At 42.0% G+C, this 16,921-nt stretch overlaps 2 protein-coding genes and 2 pseudogenes across 2 annotated transcripts in view; 3 read left to right on the plus strand and 1 right to left on the minus strand.

Moving 5' to 3' along the window:
- LOC124717214 (organic solute transporter alpha-like protein) overlaps positions 1-16,921 on the minus strand; it is a 289,275-nt gene that overhangs the window by 176,927 nt on the left and 95,427 nt on the right. The gene's annotated exons all lie outside the window — the stretch shown is intronic.
- On the plus strand, positions 3,868-3,985 carry LOC124717581 (annotated as a pseudogene).
- The window catches only part of LOC124716834 (heterogeneous nuclear ribonucleoprotein A1-like), a 50,649-nt gene continuing 42,352 nt past the window's right edge, over positions 8,625-16,921 (plus strand). Inside the window, exon 1 of the mRNA XM_047243388.1 lies at positions 8,625-8,722. Within this exon, the coding sequence (XP_047099344.1) occupies positions 8,625-8,722 (98 nt within the window). The remainder of the gene's footprint in view (positions 8,723-16,921) is intronic.
- On the plus strand, positions 12,082-12,199 carry LOC124717407 (annotated as a pseudogene).

The following is a 16,921-nucleotide window of genomic DNA, read 5'->3' on the forward strand; positions in this document are numbered from 1 at the left end:
CATTTGGGAGGATGACATGATTGGGCGTTAATAATAAGGTCTGTAGAGAATGGTTTCCTAAAAATGCTGAACTTGTGGTTATCGTTAACTTCCGTAATCGTCAAATCTAAATAATTAATGCTGCAATTGCTCTCAAGTTCAAAAATAATTTGATTATGTATCGCATTAAGGGCTGTAAGGTATATGTTAACGTCACTGAGATCGCCACGGATCAGAGCAATGACATCGTCACCATACCTCTTGTAGTATATAGTTGCCTCTTTCAAATTTGCATTATTACAAAAAAACTTATTCTCAAGGTGGTTAATAAAAATATCTGCCATTGTACCTGTAAGGTAATTGCCCTTCGCAAGCCCATAACGCTGCCAATATATTTTATTATTGAACTGGAAGTAGTTAAACGAGAGAGACGTTTCCAACAGGTCAATGAATTCTATTATTTCTGCTTAGCTTACTTTCTGATATTTTAAGAGGTTTTTTTTAATATTATCATCGCATTCTTTAATAGGAGTATTAGTATAAAGGTTTTATATGTGTACATGGCATGTAAGTGGAATCCAAGCCCACTTTTATAGTGTTTTCTGTCCTCCCTAGATCAGATGATGGCGGCTTTAGTTTCGCCGAAACCGGTAATCAAGGAATAAAAAGAATTCCTGCGACCTTGGCTACCAGTTTATTGTTTTACAATCAGACATTCCAGCAGATTTCAAGTCCTCATAAACTAAAAGGGGAACACTCTTTTGACAACACGGTGTATGCTGTATTTTGATGCTGGAGATAACAACACAAGGAATCGACGGTCAGGTAGCGGCGACGAATGACGGCTGCTGCTGAAGGAAGTGGCAGTGAAATTTGTGGTCATTACCCTGAAGTGAAAGCGACTGCGGTTTGCGTGTCAGTCCGGGGTTGTCACGCGATGGCATTGGTGCGTGCGTCCCGGTCAAGGACTAGCGAGGCTCCGACGCAGATTCTCCGTGGTCGCGTATAACTGGCTGGTCTATAGAACTTGTGGCCCCCGCTTAATTTATTGAAGACCTGCCGGCCGAAGCGACAGCACAGCACGCCCCGGATATGCTTCGAACGCTCCGAGAGGGCGGGCTCAGATTTGAGAAGCCGTCGGTGTTGCCATTCGTAGGCGTAACGAGATGGACGGAGATTTTTGGGGGTGTTATGAAGAACCGCACATAAAAATTCAATGACGAGAAGCGTTTGTTACGACTTTATAAAGCCTAATACCTATGTGTACAAATGTGGAATGAATTGGTATCCCCACATTGACGATACGTTCGAAAGAATCATTGCGTTTATGTGAAAATCATCAGCAACCACAGCATTCAATCAATTTCATGGTACTCCTTCCAGGGAAATCAGTAATATAAATGTTGTTGTTGTTGTGGTCTTCAGTCCTGAGACTGGTTTGATGCAGCTCTCCATGCTACTCTATCCTGTGCAAGCTGCTTCATCTCCCAGTACCTACTGCAACCTACATCCTTCTGAACCTGCTTGGTGTATTCATCTCTTGGTCTCCCTCTACGATTTTACCCTCCACGCTGCCCTCCAATACTAAATTGGTGATCCCTTGATCCCTCAGAACATGTCCCACCAACCGATCCCTTCTTCTAGTCAAGTTGTGCCACAAACTCCTCTTCTCCCAAATTCTATTCAAAACCTCTTCATTAGTTTGTTTCTGTACAAATTGTAAATAGCCTTTCGCTCCCTGTATTTTAGCCCTGCCACCTTCAGAATTTGAAATAGAGTATTCCAGTCAACATTGCACAAAAGCTTTCTCTAAATTTACAAATGCTACAAACGTAGGTTTGCCTTTCCTTAATCTAGCTTCTAAGATAAGTCGCAGGGTCAGTATTGCCTCACGTGTTCCATCTTCACCATTCTTCTGTAGCACCACATATCGAAAGCTTCTATTCTCTTCTTGCCCAAACTATTTATCGTCCATGTTTCACTTCCATACATGGCTACACTCCATACAAATACTTTCAGAAACAACTTCCTGACACTGAAATCTATACTCGATGTTAACAAATTTCTCTTCTTCGGAAACGCTTTCCTTTCCATTGCCCGTCTACATTTTATATCCTTTCTAATTTCGACCATCATCTGTCATTTTGCTCCCCAAACAGCAAAAATCATTTACTACTTTAAGCGTTTCATTTCCTAATCTAATTCCCTCCCCATCACACAGTCCGACTACATTCCATTATCCTCGTTTTCTTTTTGTTGATGTTCATCTTATATCCTCCTTTCAAGACACTGTCCATTCCGTTCAACTGCTCTTCCAAGTCCTTTGCTGTCTCTGACGTAATTACAATGTCATCGGCGAACCTCAAAGCTTTTGTCTCTTCTCCATGGATTTTAATACCTACTCCGAACTTTACTTGTGTTTCCTTCACTGCTTGCTCAATATAAATATTGAATAACATCAGGGAGAGGCTGCAACCCTGTCTCACTCCCTTCCCAACCCCTGCTTCCGTTTCCTGCCCCTCGACTCTTGTAACTGCCATCTGGTTTCTGTACAAATTGTAAATAGCCTTTCGCTCCCTGTATTTTACCCCTGCCACCTTCAGAATTTGAAATAGAGTATTCCAGTCAACATTGCCAAAACCTTTCTCTAAGTTTACAAATGCTAGAAACGTAGGTTTGCCATTCCTTAATCTAGCTTCTAAGATAAGTCGTAGGGTCAGTATTGCCTCACGTGTTCCAATATTTGTACGGAATCCAAAAGGGAGTTCTAAAATTCCAAATAAAACAAAAAACAAAGCATATCCTTCCGATATCATTATTGTATATATCCATGTAAGCTATGAATCACTTTATTAACATATTTTTCCTGATTGACTATATCAGGCCATTAGTTGACCAAAGAAAGGAGAAAGTTTGATTTAGCGTCCCATGAATGACATCATTAGGGACTGCGCACAACTCCGGACTGGACAAGATATGAGACGCAAGAATTTACCTTCCTGAGCATTTTTATGCCAGTGAGGTAGCGCAATGGTTAGCACACTCAACCTGCATTCGGGAGGACGACGGTTCAAACCCGCGTCCGGCCATCCTGATTTAGGTTTTCCGTGATTTCCCTAAATCGCTTCAGGGGAATGTCGGCATGATTCCTTTGAAAGAGCATGGCCGACTTCCTTCCCCATTCTTCCCTAAGCCGATGGGACCGATGACCTCAGTGTCTGGTCCCCTCCTTCAAATGAACCAATCAACATTTTTATGACTGTGTCTACGGCGTCTTGCCACGGTTCGCGCGGCTCCCCAAGTCGGAGGTTCAAGTCCTCCTTTGGCCATGGGTGTATGTGTGTCATCACTGGCATAAATCAGTTTAATTAGTTTGTAAGCCTCGGGACTGATGACATCAGAAGTTTGGTCCCATAGAACCTTACCACAAATAAAAAAAAATTATGATTGTGTCACCCTCTGAATTGAGCATATCACAGCTGGCTGGAGTGGCCGATCGGTTCTAGGCGCTACAGTTTGGAATCGCGCGACCGCTGCGGTCGCAGGTTCGAATCCTGCCTCGGGCATGGATATGTGTGATGTCCTTAGGTTAGTTAGGTTTAAGTAGTTCTAAGTTCTAGGGGACTGATGACCTCAGAAGTTAAGTCCCATAGTGCTCAGAGCCATTTGAACCATTTTTTTTGAGCATATCACAAAATTCTTTCAAAGTACAATATTTGTGTTCCATTTAATTTCATACTTAATTTCAAGGAGGTATGAAAGATGATGGTGGATCTCCTCCTGAGTGGGGACGTATTGCTGTTGGTGTTCCATAGGGTTCAGTATTGCGACCAATCTTTTTCTTGCTGTCTTATTCACTATAGTTAAGTCGAACTATCGCTCTTCGCTGCCAACGGCTTTGCCGCAGTGGGAACACCGGTTCCCGTCAGATCACCGAAGTTAAGCGCTGTCGGACTGGTCTAGCAATTGGATGCGTGTCCATCCGATCTGCCGAGCGCTGTTGGCAAGCGGGGCGCACTCGGCCCTTGTGGAGGAAACTAAACTACTTGAGAAGTAGCGGCACCGGTCTCGTAAACTGACATACGGCTGGAAGAAGGGTGTGTTGACCACATGCTCCTCCGTATCCCCATCTAGTGACGCCTGTGAGAAGAGAATGACACGGCGGCCGGTCGGTACCGTTGGTTCTTCATGGCCTTTCGGACGGAGTTTATATATATATATATATATATATATATATATATATATATATATATATATCTGTGTGTGTGTGTGTGTGTGTGTGTGTGTGTGTGTGTGTGTGTGTGTGTGTTGACTGGTGGTTTCGGTTGGGCACGGTACTATGTTGGTGCGGGCGACAAAAGCAGCGTCTAAGAGATTCCAGAAGAGGGCCAAAGTGACGGAAACCAAGGAAGGCAAAATATGCAGCTCCAGCTGTCTATTCTTTTATTGGACGCCGTTTCGGCGACATTCCTGCCGCCAGCAACATCATTTATCCAACTGGGGAAATGGGGCATACACATACGTGGAATGCGAACCACTAATTGAGTTTGGTGACTTACCACATCTTTGAGAGATGAAGGCTAGATTAAAACGAAGACTGAAAAATCCGTGGTCTGTCCAACATTCGATACGGCGAACACACTGTTTCCGTGACTCGAATCCGGATTTACCACTTCTCACAATGTCCACCTTAACCACTTCGGCTATGCATGTACACTCCCTGGACCGACCTAAACTTCCAGAAGTCATACTGTATGCATGCTTACGTCGTAGTGGTGAATTTAGTGGACTACGATAGAAAGATGGAGACAGTTTGAGTCAGTTTGGAGAGAGCACATGGAGAGCTGAAGCGGTTAAGGTGGATATCGTGACAAGTGGGTAATCCGATTTCGAGCCCCAGCCCGGCATAAATTTTCGTATTTCACTGTTCGGTAGTATATCTGTACCAAATATGGCTGTGTCAAGGAATTCGCGGTCGGCGAATTAACTTACAAAAATTTTCTTTTTCTTGTTGAAGCTATTATCATGTTTCTCAATTTCGATGGCTTCCCTGGACAAGCGGAAATGGTAGCCCACAGCGAGATCTTCGGTTTCGGAGGATTTTCTTAGATAGTCCGTCTGTGTCCGGCGATCCTGGAGTTGGCAGATTGTACAGTCATTTCCGTATAAACCGTGCACAGGGCAAGCGGTATATTCCCGCTATTGAACGTCGGCCCCTTTTTTTTCATCTTTTCGGCCGGCTTCTAAATTATCTTTATGCTGTTTGACCGACGATGATGATTACGATGATTGGTTTGTGGGGAGTTCAACTGCGCGGTCATCAGCGCCCCTACAAACTACCCATTGTTTTCACAGTCCAATTTTTTACACAGTCCAATCTAGCTACTGTCACGAAGGGTGGTGGTGATGAATCGATGGGGACAGCACAAACATCCAGTCCCCGGGCAGAGAAAATCCCCAACTCGGCCGGTAATCGAACCTGGAACCCCGTGATCCAGAGCCAGCAATGCTAGCAAGAGCTGCGGACTGTGAGCGACGAAAGAAGAAATATCGGGTACCACCTTTCTGGTATACATGTTAAAGTTGACGAACAGAATCGGCCGGATATTGGTCAGTCACGTCGAAAGCGTATTTACAGATCGAAAAAAAGTCAAACGTCGGCCGAAGAACACGAAACAGAAACCAACAGGAAATTTGCCTTTCGGAAAGTGTGAAATAGGAATTGTGAAATGCCGTTTATGTTGATACGGACAAAGCCGGCAATGTCGGGGTATTCACTTTGCCAATTTTCTATTAGAAACGAAAAAAAAGAACTGTAGAGTAGTATCGAAACAGTTTTATTTCCATGTCTTTGTGAAAAGACCTCTGAAATAATGTAACAGTCGTACAAAGGAATATGTATAATGTAAAAATGTATTATGGCAACGCCTCTTCGTAGCTCTAAAGACTGCTATTGTTTTCGCATACATCCATTTGTGCTTCGTACTTGAAAGCTGTGAAAAGCGCTGCCGGGTGTCAGGGATTTCCTTGAGTTGACTCGACTGTACCAGAGTCTTACTAGTAAAGAACAAATGTATTAAAACTTCATGCATGATTCGTAATATTTTCACGCATCTCAGTGTTTATGTCGTCGTATCTCTTTAACTATATGCCATACAATGATATTTTTGTGTAGGTACATTCAGCGGACTATGTGGTGACTGTCTGTGAAATATATTGCGAATTGAGTTAATGGTAAAGAAATAAAAAAATTTAAACGTCTGGCATGATGGGGTAGTTTTCCACGCATTCAGTATTTATGACGTCATTTCTGTTATCCCCACAGCGATCTTTGACTGACCGTAACGGTCCCAATAAACGAATAATACATGACAAGTAATTGGACAAGATATTTAGTTATAAACTTACTTCTTTGAAGACTTCGTCTGTTGAAATACCTACAGTGCTTGCTCGCATCTGAAGGATCGAGGTTACATCTGACTGACAATGTAAAATTTCCAAGTAATCAACTTTCTCCGGGTGTCACCTCGTTAATACCAGTGTAGTGTACCTCGGAACCTTTCATTCACAACAAGACGGCATACCTGCCACGACCTGAGACAAGACTAAGTGCGAGATGATTGTAGCCCCTTGTGGTTCACGATTCATAATTAAGTAGGAGCTCATTAACATGTGCACGCCGCCCGAAGATCTAGCACGCAGTTACAAAGCTCAACTGAAACGACGAGTTAGTCGTGAAAACGAGAATTCCGACAAATAATGTTCCTACTGCTACAGTCGGTCACATATCTGCTGCTCTCTTTTTTATGTCAGTCCTTCCCCTTTTCAATTTCAAACACGTCTATTCTCTTCTCGTTTCAGCTTATTACTCTTCACGTTTCACTTCCATACAAGGCTACACTCCAGACAAATATCTTCGGAACGGTCTTCCTAACACCTAAATTTATAATCGACATTAACAAATTTCTATTTTTTTAGATATGCTTTTCTTGCCATTCCAGTCTACAGTTTATATCCTGTCTACTTTGGCCATTATTAGTTATTTCGCTGCACCAATAGCAAAACTCATCTACTACTTCCAGTGTATCTTTTCCTAATCTGATTCTCTCCGGATCACCTGATTGAATTCGACTACATTCCATTATCCTTGATTTGCTTTTGTTGTTGTTCTTCATCTTTTATCCTTCTTTCGTTATACTGTCCATTCCATTCAACTGCTCTTCCTACTCCTTTGCTCTCTCTGACAGAATTACGTCATCTGCTAATCTCAAACTTTTTCTCTTCCCTGGTTTCCTTCATTGCTTACTCAACATACTGAATGAATACCGTCGGGGAAAGGCTACAATCCTGCCTCACTCCCTTCTCAACAACTGTTTCCATTTCACGCCCCTCGACTCCTACGGCTGCCGTCTGGATGCTGAACAAGTTTTAAATAGCCTTTTGTTCCCTGTATTTTACCGCTTCAACCTTCAGAATTTAAAGAGAATATTCCAGTCAATACTGGCAAAGTCTACCAGTGCTACAAATGTAGCTGCTTATTTCCAACATGAAGTCAGGGCAGGACCAGCAACTTGAATAGCAAATTCTTTATTGTAATTCCACCACTGTTGCGTTGTATTATGCTGGTGACTGGTTTGGAACTTTGAAGTTAATTTTTAAGCCAAGTCTATGAAATCTCACTAATAGTGTTTGATTAGGCAACAATCAATTCACACATACGTGGCACACACATTATAGACACATGAAATGTCAACCAATTTCAGAATGTAGAGGTATTCATGAAGTACAGTTGAAGTAGACTCTAGTCGCCCGCTTAATAAAACGAAAATGTGACAGAATTACAATAAAGAATTTGCTACAAACGTAGGTTTGTCTTTCCTTAATTTACCTTCTAAGAGAAGTCGTAGGGAAAGTGTTGCCTCACGTGTTCCTACATTGCACTGGAATCCAGACTGATCTTTTCAGAGGTAGCTTCTACGTGTTTTTCCATACTTCTGTAAAGAATTCGTGGTAGCATTTTGCATCCATGGCTTATTAAACTGATACATACATGGTGATTCCCCTGTCATTACAGATGGATTTTATGCAACCCTCACCACTACCTTCAAATATCACATGAAAAATTTTCGTATTCTCATGCCCACTTCACATAAACTTTTAGTCTTACAGAAAAAAATCGGGTTCTTTTTGTAGAAAATTTAATGTAGTTAAATTTTGTAGCGGGAGAAGTTCTCGCTAGAGGCCATAGATTTCGAATTATTCAAGAAAAACTTGCAGAAATGATCTTCAAACGCGTTTTTCTTTAACAACTCGTAAACCCTGGCCTCCAGCGTAACTGCATCTCAGTACTAAATTGAACTAAATTTAATTTCCTACTAGAAGGTCGTGCTCATTTTTTCTGTAGGACTAGTAATTTGCACGTAGCAAGCGAGAGAATATGAAAATCAAGTGTGTGGTTTTCAGAGTCGTTGCGGGTAGCATAAAACCCAACGGTAGGGGCGGCAGACGCTGTGCGTTACAGTCCTGATCGTGACCTGCACATCTTCTCAGAATGAAGGAAGTCTATGAGGGGAAGTTCATATGATACCCTTGTAAGAAGAGATGGGGAGACACTGGTTGCCCACAAGTGGTCGGGACTCGATGCCATGGACGGCGTGTGCGGGAAGCCAAAGTCGCTTCAAGAGCGCTGTTTTCAGTCGGCTCGCAGTGGAGACTACGCGCGCCCGTTGACACGGCAGGTGCGGTAATCGAGTACATCGCCTCGTGTCGCGACCGAATTGCTACCGCGATTTGACACTCAGCACATGTGACTCCAAGGTGACGGAAGTCAGTACTTGCTGTTAGCTAACAAGGGGCCCATCAGACCTGTTAACGACGGTTCTTGATGAGGCTTTGGAATGTCGTAAGCGGACCTGTCTTGAGCACCTGCTAGCGGCTTTTCAAGCGGCGGCCCGTCGTTTCCGAGATAATCGAATTTTGACGTTTTGTACGTACCTCTTATACCCATCACGTTTTACACATGTCAACGATCGAGCGAAAATACTGCAGCGGCTGAGGTTCACAGCTATCAAGCTAACAGCACTGGTTAAAATCCACTCCGCGTAATACTTTTTCATTGTCTTCGTACAGAATATCATTAAATAGTACGTGTCATGCAAAATTATGCAAAAGTAGCAGAAAAGAGGAAGGAAGGAAGGAAGGAAGGAAGGAAGACTCAATTTAACGTCCCGTCGACATGCAGGTCATTAGCAGTTCTCCCTTTTCCATCCTCTCCGGCCTCTCCCTCGGCAGGTCCCACCTGGCAGTTTTATTCTTCCTCGTGTGTGCTACAAATGGGTTTTAAGTGTGTTGTTCTGGAGTGTTTTTAATACTGTGGCCGACTTTTAACCTGTGCATGTGCATTCAGTGTCTTCTTTGTGTTTTAAGAATCGCCAACTGTGTTTTTTAACTTTATGTTGATTTTTTTAATTGTCCCCAACGAATGTCACCATGTCAGTGTATTTTTACCTCCATTTCCTCCCCTTACTCTGTTTTATGTTCCCCTTTTTTATCACCTTATGTATGTACCATTTTATTCTTGTTTCAGTTATGTCACTCGTCTGAAGAGCGACGGATTGTGCCGCCCGTAAAATAAAAAAAAAAAAAAAATCACAGGTACATGCACTGTATTCACAGTTGCGAATGCATACAACTATCAGCTGCATGCACGTCCGAGGGAACATTGCTTCCTTTCTCTTAACGACACGGGATTGCAATAATCTATTTATTCGCCCATGCCAGATGGTGACTTTCAATTAAAATACCCTCTCCTGTACGGGAATCACATAATGTGTGTACGAGTACAGGTTGTGACGCAGGAGCGACGACATGTGGATGTTTGGGTGTGACTGAGTCATGCACAGGTAGCCACATCTGTTAAGGGAGCCACTCACGTTAAGTCGGAATGCAGGTTCAAATCCCGGTCCGGCAATAATTTTCACTGTCGTCCTTCCCTTGTACAGCTGATGGGTGTCTGCATTCATAAATGCGAATACATTTCACGTATTTCGTAATGGCTGTAGTCGCCGCAGTGCCTGTTTCTTCGAACATATGTACATGCACGTGGGTCCGAAGCAACACTGCAATGTCCGTCTTAACAACACGTGCACTGTAATGTCGTAAACATCACGGGGGCTCATAAAGAGAAGTAAATTTGGGAGAGAATTTTTACGGTGCTGGTGGATTCTTTTCTTACATCTACAAAGGTTTTATCATGAAGTGTCTCCCCACGAATGAAGCGAACGTTATGAAGATATTTCGCATTTTAACTACTAACAACAAACGCAATACATGTTTGAAGATTGCTTGCTGTAATTATTGATATATTATAAAATTACTACAGCGATAATTGCTATTTTTCAATAATTTTGTATACTATTTAATTCTAGTCCGTACTTTGAAACTATAAAACAAAGTAAAGACGTGGGATGTGAACCTGCACCGGCCATATGATAGCCCTCTACTTTAGCCGCTGAGCTGCTTTCACTTGAACGTAATAGTACTAACGTTATGGTTACGGGAGGTACGCATCAACTTCAACATCGATTTTCGCGGAAACTTGGGGTTGTGCCCAAAAAAATCCGCTAGCCATTAATTCAGTACAGGTCCGTCTAAAACATACGTTAAGACTCATCAAAATTCGTGATTAATAGATCTTATGGTCCCCTTGTAAGATGGAAGCAGACTCCTGCGTCATTATTCACAAGCCATACGAGACGAGGCGAGAGCCTGGGTTAGATCTGTCCGGAAAACGTGTCACCGTTAGTTGTATTTCCTTGGTGAAGTGCATGCTCCCCTTCAACATAGTCGGAGCTACCAACCTTACAGGGGAGGCTGTTCTCATCTCTTCCGCTAATTCCTGGAGGTGGGGGCGGCGATGTCTTCGTAGCTCAGAAGTTGGCTATACCACTCTAGCAGCGGACTCGAGGACGCCGAGAAAAAACGTGGCCAAAGCGTAAATTTGAACCAAACAGTTTTTCTTTTAATGGTCGGCTCCATCTTGGGACTTTTTTAAAATAACATTCTTTGGCGGTATCACAAATTTTTGCCTTACAACAGATGATCCTATACTTCAGCAACACATCTATCGGCCTAGAATCTCGAGCAAAATTGATTCCACAGGCGACATTCTCATATTAAATTTAAGTTTTTCACCTTAACATGCACGCAGTCGACCTGGTATTGCGGTTACTGGACAAGTATTTTCCGTCTTCTGTACGAATCTGCAGTTAGATTTGAAATTGATATAATTTGTTCTCTACCTTTGCTGTGGCGGCATGTAATGGCTTCTAGGGTTCTTCCACGTGCGTGATAGGCGCCGTGGAAAAGTCTACGGTTTGTAAGCGGAAGAACGGAAGAAAATAGGAAGTAGGCTATGTATTGCCTGCAACCCCAAGTTTTTAAATTTTAAATTATACAATTACTTTCATACTTATTAAAAATGCACAATCACAAATATTCAGGACTATATGTTCGGGTTAGGAATATCTATGGGGCTACAAGAAGTTATTTTATGCTTTTTACTCCATTTTGTAAACGTGTTATATTAAAAAGTTTTTTATGTAAATAAGTATTTTGTTTAAGTCCTGCGTGTGTCAAATTTGTCAGTCAATTTCAGAGATTTTGATGAGATTATAACGGAAAAGTCTGGTAAATTTCGGGATTATTTCATTTTTCCTTCATCTGAGTCAACCAGTAAATTGCTTCCTCCTACACTTATCTCACGGAAACGTGTCAAAGCTAAAAATTAGAGAGAATCTAGCTCGCTCCGTAACTTACCAGCAACGGTTCTCACCAGGAAACATTGGCAAGTGGAAAAGTAAGAGGAGGAAATTGCACTGGTACACAAAGTACCCTCCGACACACACCAGACCGTAAAGAGGGTTAATATTGTATTATCATCGAGTTCTGAGCTCCGTTGAAAATTTCAAGTCTCTAGCTAACCGTTAAGTTAGTTTAAAATCAACTGGAAAATTTGTGCCCAACAAACAGACAAGAAAGCTACCTAATTCACTGCGCAACTGAATTAAAGGATCATTTTTTCGAATCCCTATGACTTATACCTGCAACGGCCTTGCCGCAGTGGCTACACCGGTTCCCGTCAGATCACCGAAGTTAAGCACTGTCAGGTGTGGCCAGTACTTGGATGGGTGACCATATGGGCCGCCATGCACTGTTGTAATCTTTTGGTGTGCACTCAGCCTCGTGATACCAACTGAGGAGCTATTCGGCCGAATAGTAGCGGCTCCGGTCAAAGAAAATCACCATAACGATCAGGAGAGCGGTGTGCTGATCACATGCCGCTCCTATCCGCATCCTCAGCTGAGGATGACACGGCGGTCGGATGGTCCCGATGGGCCACTTGTGGCCTGAAAACAAAGTGCTTTTTTCTATGACTCCTACCTATTGCGACGCTTAAGTTTTAAATTTACTCCAAAGGTGTGTTCAAGCTTCCGCTGTAATGGCGCAATAGAGTGGCACCCTGTGACGTCAGCGTCGGGCTCCGCGACCCTTCAAACAGCAAGATGTCGACACTTGCGAAAAGTAGGCCACAGATCAGAAGTTCGTGTGACGTTTAAGGTGGGTTAGTGATGTCCCACTGGCACAAAATTTCACAACTCTGCCCAATGTCACCGTGGATGAGTAGCACTACTGAAGGACGTCACATTCCCTCTTAAAAACTCCTCACCCGTTCTTTGGACGCCTCTGCGATTCGGGCGAGAACCGCGACACCCAGCGTTAAAATCACGTAGTTTTCATATGAGTGGCTCAGAAAAATGTTTCACACACACCGTCGCTCGCAAGTGGTACAAAATAGCCACAGGGGGATAGCGTAAAGGACTTCAATGAAATCTCCCGTTTCCCTGAGGCGTTGATCCCCGTACACTTCGCGATAGAAAACAAGAAGCCGTTCTTCACACGCTGTGACACTATATTCATCCAGAATTTGTGAATGACAGCATTTAGCAACCACCAACAAAATTTACATATAATTTAAAACCTTTACGAAGCTGTGAAAGGTCAGCATCAAGGCTGGCGTTTTAAATTATTACTTCTTTGCTACTAACTCTACTCGCAAGGCATTTTTCACGCAGAATTCACATGTACCACTGAATGTACACATTGCTCAGCGAATGCGGCGTTACAAACATTAAGATGCAGAAAAAACTAGTTTTTGCCTAAAACAAAGAGGAAATTACCCACACACCATAGTCTACATCTACATCGATACTCTGCAAATCACATTTAAGTGCCTGGCAGAGGGTTCATCGAACCATCTTCACAATTCTCTATTATTCCAATCTCGCATAGCGCGCGGAAAGAATGAACACCTATATCCTTCCGTACGAGCTCTGATTTCCCTTATTTTATAGTAGTGATCGTTCCTCCCTATGTAGGCCGTGTCAACAAAATATTTTCGCACTCAGAGGAGAAAGTTGGTGATTGTAATTTCGTGAGAAGGTTCCGTCGCAACGAAAAACGCCTTTCTTGTAATGATTTCCAGCCCAAATCCTGTATCATTTCTGTGACACTCTCTCCCATATTTCGCAATAATACAAAACGTACTGCCTTTCTTTGAACTTTTTCGATGTACTTCGTCAGTCCTACCTGGTAAGGATCCCACACCGCGCAGTACTATTCTAAAAGAGAACGGACAAGCGTAGTGTAGGCAGTCTCCTTAGTAGGTCTGTTACATTTTCTAAGTGTCCTGCCAATAAAACGCAGTCTTTGGTTAGCCTTCCCCACAACATTTTCTATGTGTTCCTTCCAATTTATGTTGTTCGTTATTGTAATACCTAGGTATTTAGTTGAATTTACGGCTTTTAGATTAGACTGATTTATCTTGTAACCGAAGTTTAACGAGTTCCTTTTAGCACTCACGTGGATGATCTCACACTTTTCGTTATTTAGGGTCAACTGCCACTTTTCGCACCATTCCGATATTTCTTCTAAATCGTTTTGCAGTTTGTTTTGATCTTCTGGTGACTTTATTAGTCGATAAACGACAGCGTCATCTTCAAACAACCGAAGACGGCTGCTCAGATTGTCTCCCAAATTGGAGCACTTTGCGACTTCCAACAAACTTTAAAAGTAGTTTCAAACCTTTTCTACCTTTCTCGCTTACTTTCATAACGTCAAATATTTAACATACTTGACTCATTTTCAAAGTCATGAGATACTTGAACTATTTTACACAAGAGAGTTCTATTCTTTAAAGAATCAGGCGTTTACTGTTAAAGTAGAAAAGAACACCTATTGGGCTCACGGTGGCAACATCAGCACGTTCTGGTGACCTTGGTACCCGCCAGAGATCATCTGCAAACTCCAGTTATTTTATCTGCTGAAAGTATATAAGGGTGTAGAATTGCGTGTACGACCGATTATTCCTTCAAGGTGCTCAAGTTTTGTTGTCTGTCCACTTGAAAGTTAATAAATATTCGAAAGTGGCCACCATAAACAATTCTGTGGGATACGCACACAGCCATGCACAAATAATTCATTTGACATTTATTTGTTCAAACCTGAATATTATGAAAATCTGTTTTGTTGGAACTACTGAGTAGTTACGTCATTGTGCTTCGAGTAGCTACGATCATTTCTATGAATTTCTTAGATTTGGTACGTAAAAGGCGTCGGTTTGTTAACGTCTGGATCGTGGATGAACATATTTCTAGGTCATTACGTCGTATATATTTTGCACACTCTTAGTAGCGGCTAAAATATACGCTAACAATCATCAATGTTGCTACGACGGCAAATATTTCTGAGTAAGGGTACTAGATCGGGTTGTAGCAATTTACTTATGTTGTCAACACACACAGCTAGCTCAAAAATACGCGTGGTTTGGTTAAAAATGTAGTAGTTAATGCCTAGTAAATAAATATTGTTGGAGAGAGAGGGACGATATAATCACTTACGTAGCTGCACTGTTATTCTCAATAATACGTAAAATATATGTTAAACGCTGACCTTTTTACTGTTAATTATGGTCTGAATAATATTTACGGCAGTGAAAACAAGTTTTTTACCAGTTGACGATTTACTCGTAAGCAACCTGAGCCTCAGATTTTTATTTATTATCTTTGTGTTCGTAGTGCATATTTAACTAAAACATTTTTCTTTTCCTCCTAGAAAATATTTAAAGTATTTTTTTGTTATCTTGTGAGTGTAGCCCGAAAATAATGTGATTGATCATATTTCACATAATGGCTGCTAACGCGCCATTACGAAAAAGAATGGCAGCTGGCTAATGATAAAACTTGAATTCTAGCGATAATTAATTGTTTCCACGTCATTATATTCACTTGGAAGGTTAGGTATAAAATGAGATTAGAAAGACAAATACTTTTTATACATGTACTGAGAAAAAACTTGTGTACAACTAACAGTATCGTGCGTTCAGCAGCAGTCTCGTACAAAATCGACTAATAGGTCCGTGAGCTGACACCAGAGTGATTATTTTATTCATTCAAGTTTTTATTCGCCAATTATATGGAAATTCCATGACATGATAGAATTTTTGTTATTCTTGGTATTTACTACACAGAAAGATATTTATTAATAATATTTTTGTTTTCGAAACCCAGAAAGATGGAAAGTTTTCTCGTTCAAAGAAAAAATTATATATATCATCATTGAGAGTACATTTACATACATCAACGCACATAGTTTTATTCGTTATTCACACAGTTCAATTGTAGTTGCTGTAACGGTTTTAGAAAACATCGCTCGTACGAAACGCGGCTTTCCCTTTTCTCACGTGATATACTGCGAACTATGGAAAAGGGTTAACAGGTAAATTACACATTCCTAGATTTCCGGAAATCGTTTGATACAGTGCCCCATTGGAGGCTGTTAAAGAAGGTCCGACCATACGGATTAGGTTATCAGACATGTGAGTGTCCCGATGACTTGTTAAGTAACGGAATCCAGAACATTGTCCTCGACGGTGAGGGTTCATCAGAAACAATGGTATCGTCAGTAGTGCCCCAGGGAAGTGTGACAGGACTGCTGTTATTCATTCTCTCTCTCTCTCTCTCTCTCTCTCTCTCTCTCTGTCTGTCTGTCTGTCTGGTCTGTCTCTCTCTCTCTCTCTCTCTCTCTTTCTTACATATAATCACCTAGTGGCGAGGATGAGCCGCAATCTACGATTGTTTGCTGGTGACGCCGTGGTGTATGGAAAGGTGTTGTCCTCAAGAGACTGTACACGCATACCAGATGACTTAAAAACGCTTTTAAGTTGGTGTGATCAAAGGCAACTTGCTCTAAATGTAGAAAAATGTAAGTTAATGTGGATGAGTAGGAAAAAATTCGTGTAACATTCCAATACAGCATTAGTCAAGTGCTGCTCGACACGGTCACATCGTTTACATATCTGTGCGTAACGTGACAAAGCGATATGAAATGGAACGAGCATGTCAGCTTGATACTCTAGAAGGTGATTGCTTGACTTCGTTTTATTGGGAAAATTTTGCGAAAGTGTAGCTCATCTGTAGAGGAGACGGTGTATAGAAAGCTAGTGCGGGCCATTCTTGAGTACTGCTTGAGTGTTTGGGATCCTCACCAGTTCGGATTAAAGGGAGACATTGAAGCAATTCAGAGGTAGGCTACTACAATTGTTGCTTGCTAGTTTGATCAACACGCTAGTATTACGGAAATACTTCGTTAACTCAAATGGGAATCCCTGGGGGGAAGAAGACACTCTTTTCGCTAGACACTATTGAGAAAAGATCCCTCATTTGAGGCCGACTGCAGACCGATTCTATCGCCGCCGACTACAATCTCGTTTAAGGACCACGAAATAAGAGGACTGAAGTTAGAGCGGAGATTAATAGAGTCGTTTTTCCCTCGCTGTGTTTGCGTGTGGAAAGGAAATCACTAGTGCTGGGACGTGGTACCCTCC

The sequence above is a fragment of the Schistocerca piceifrons genome, chromosome 9, assembly GCF_021461385.2.
Source record: "Schistocerca piceifrons isolate TAMUIC-IGC-003096 chromosome 9, iqSchPice1.1, whole genome shotgun sequence".
In the NCBI taxonomy this organism is placed as follows: domain Eukaryota; kingdom Metazoa; phylum Arthropoda; class Insecta; order Orthoptera; family Acrididae; genus Schistocerca; species Schistocerca piceifrons.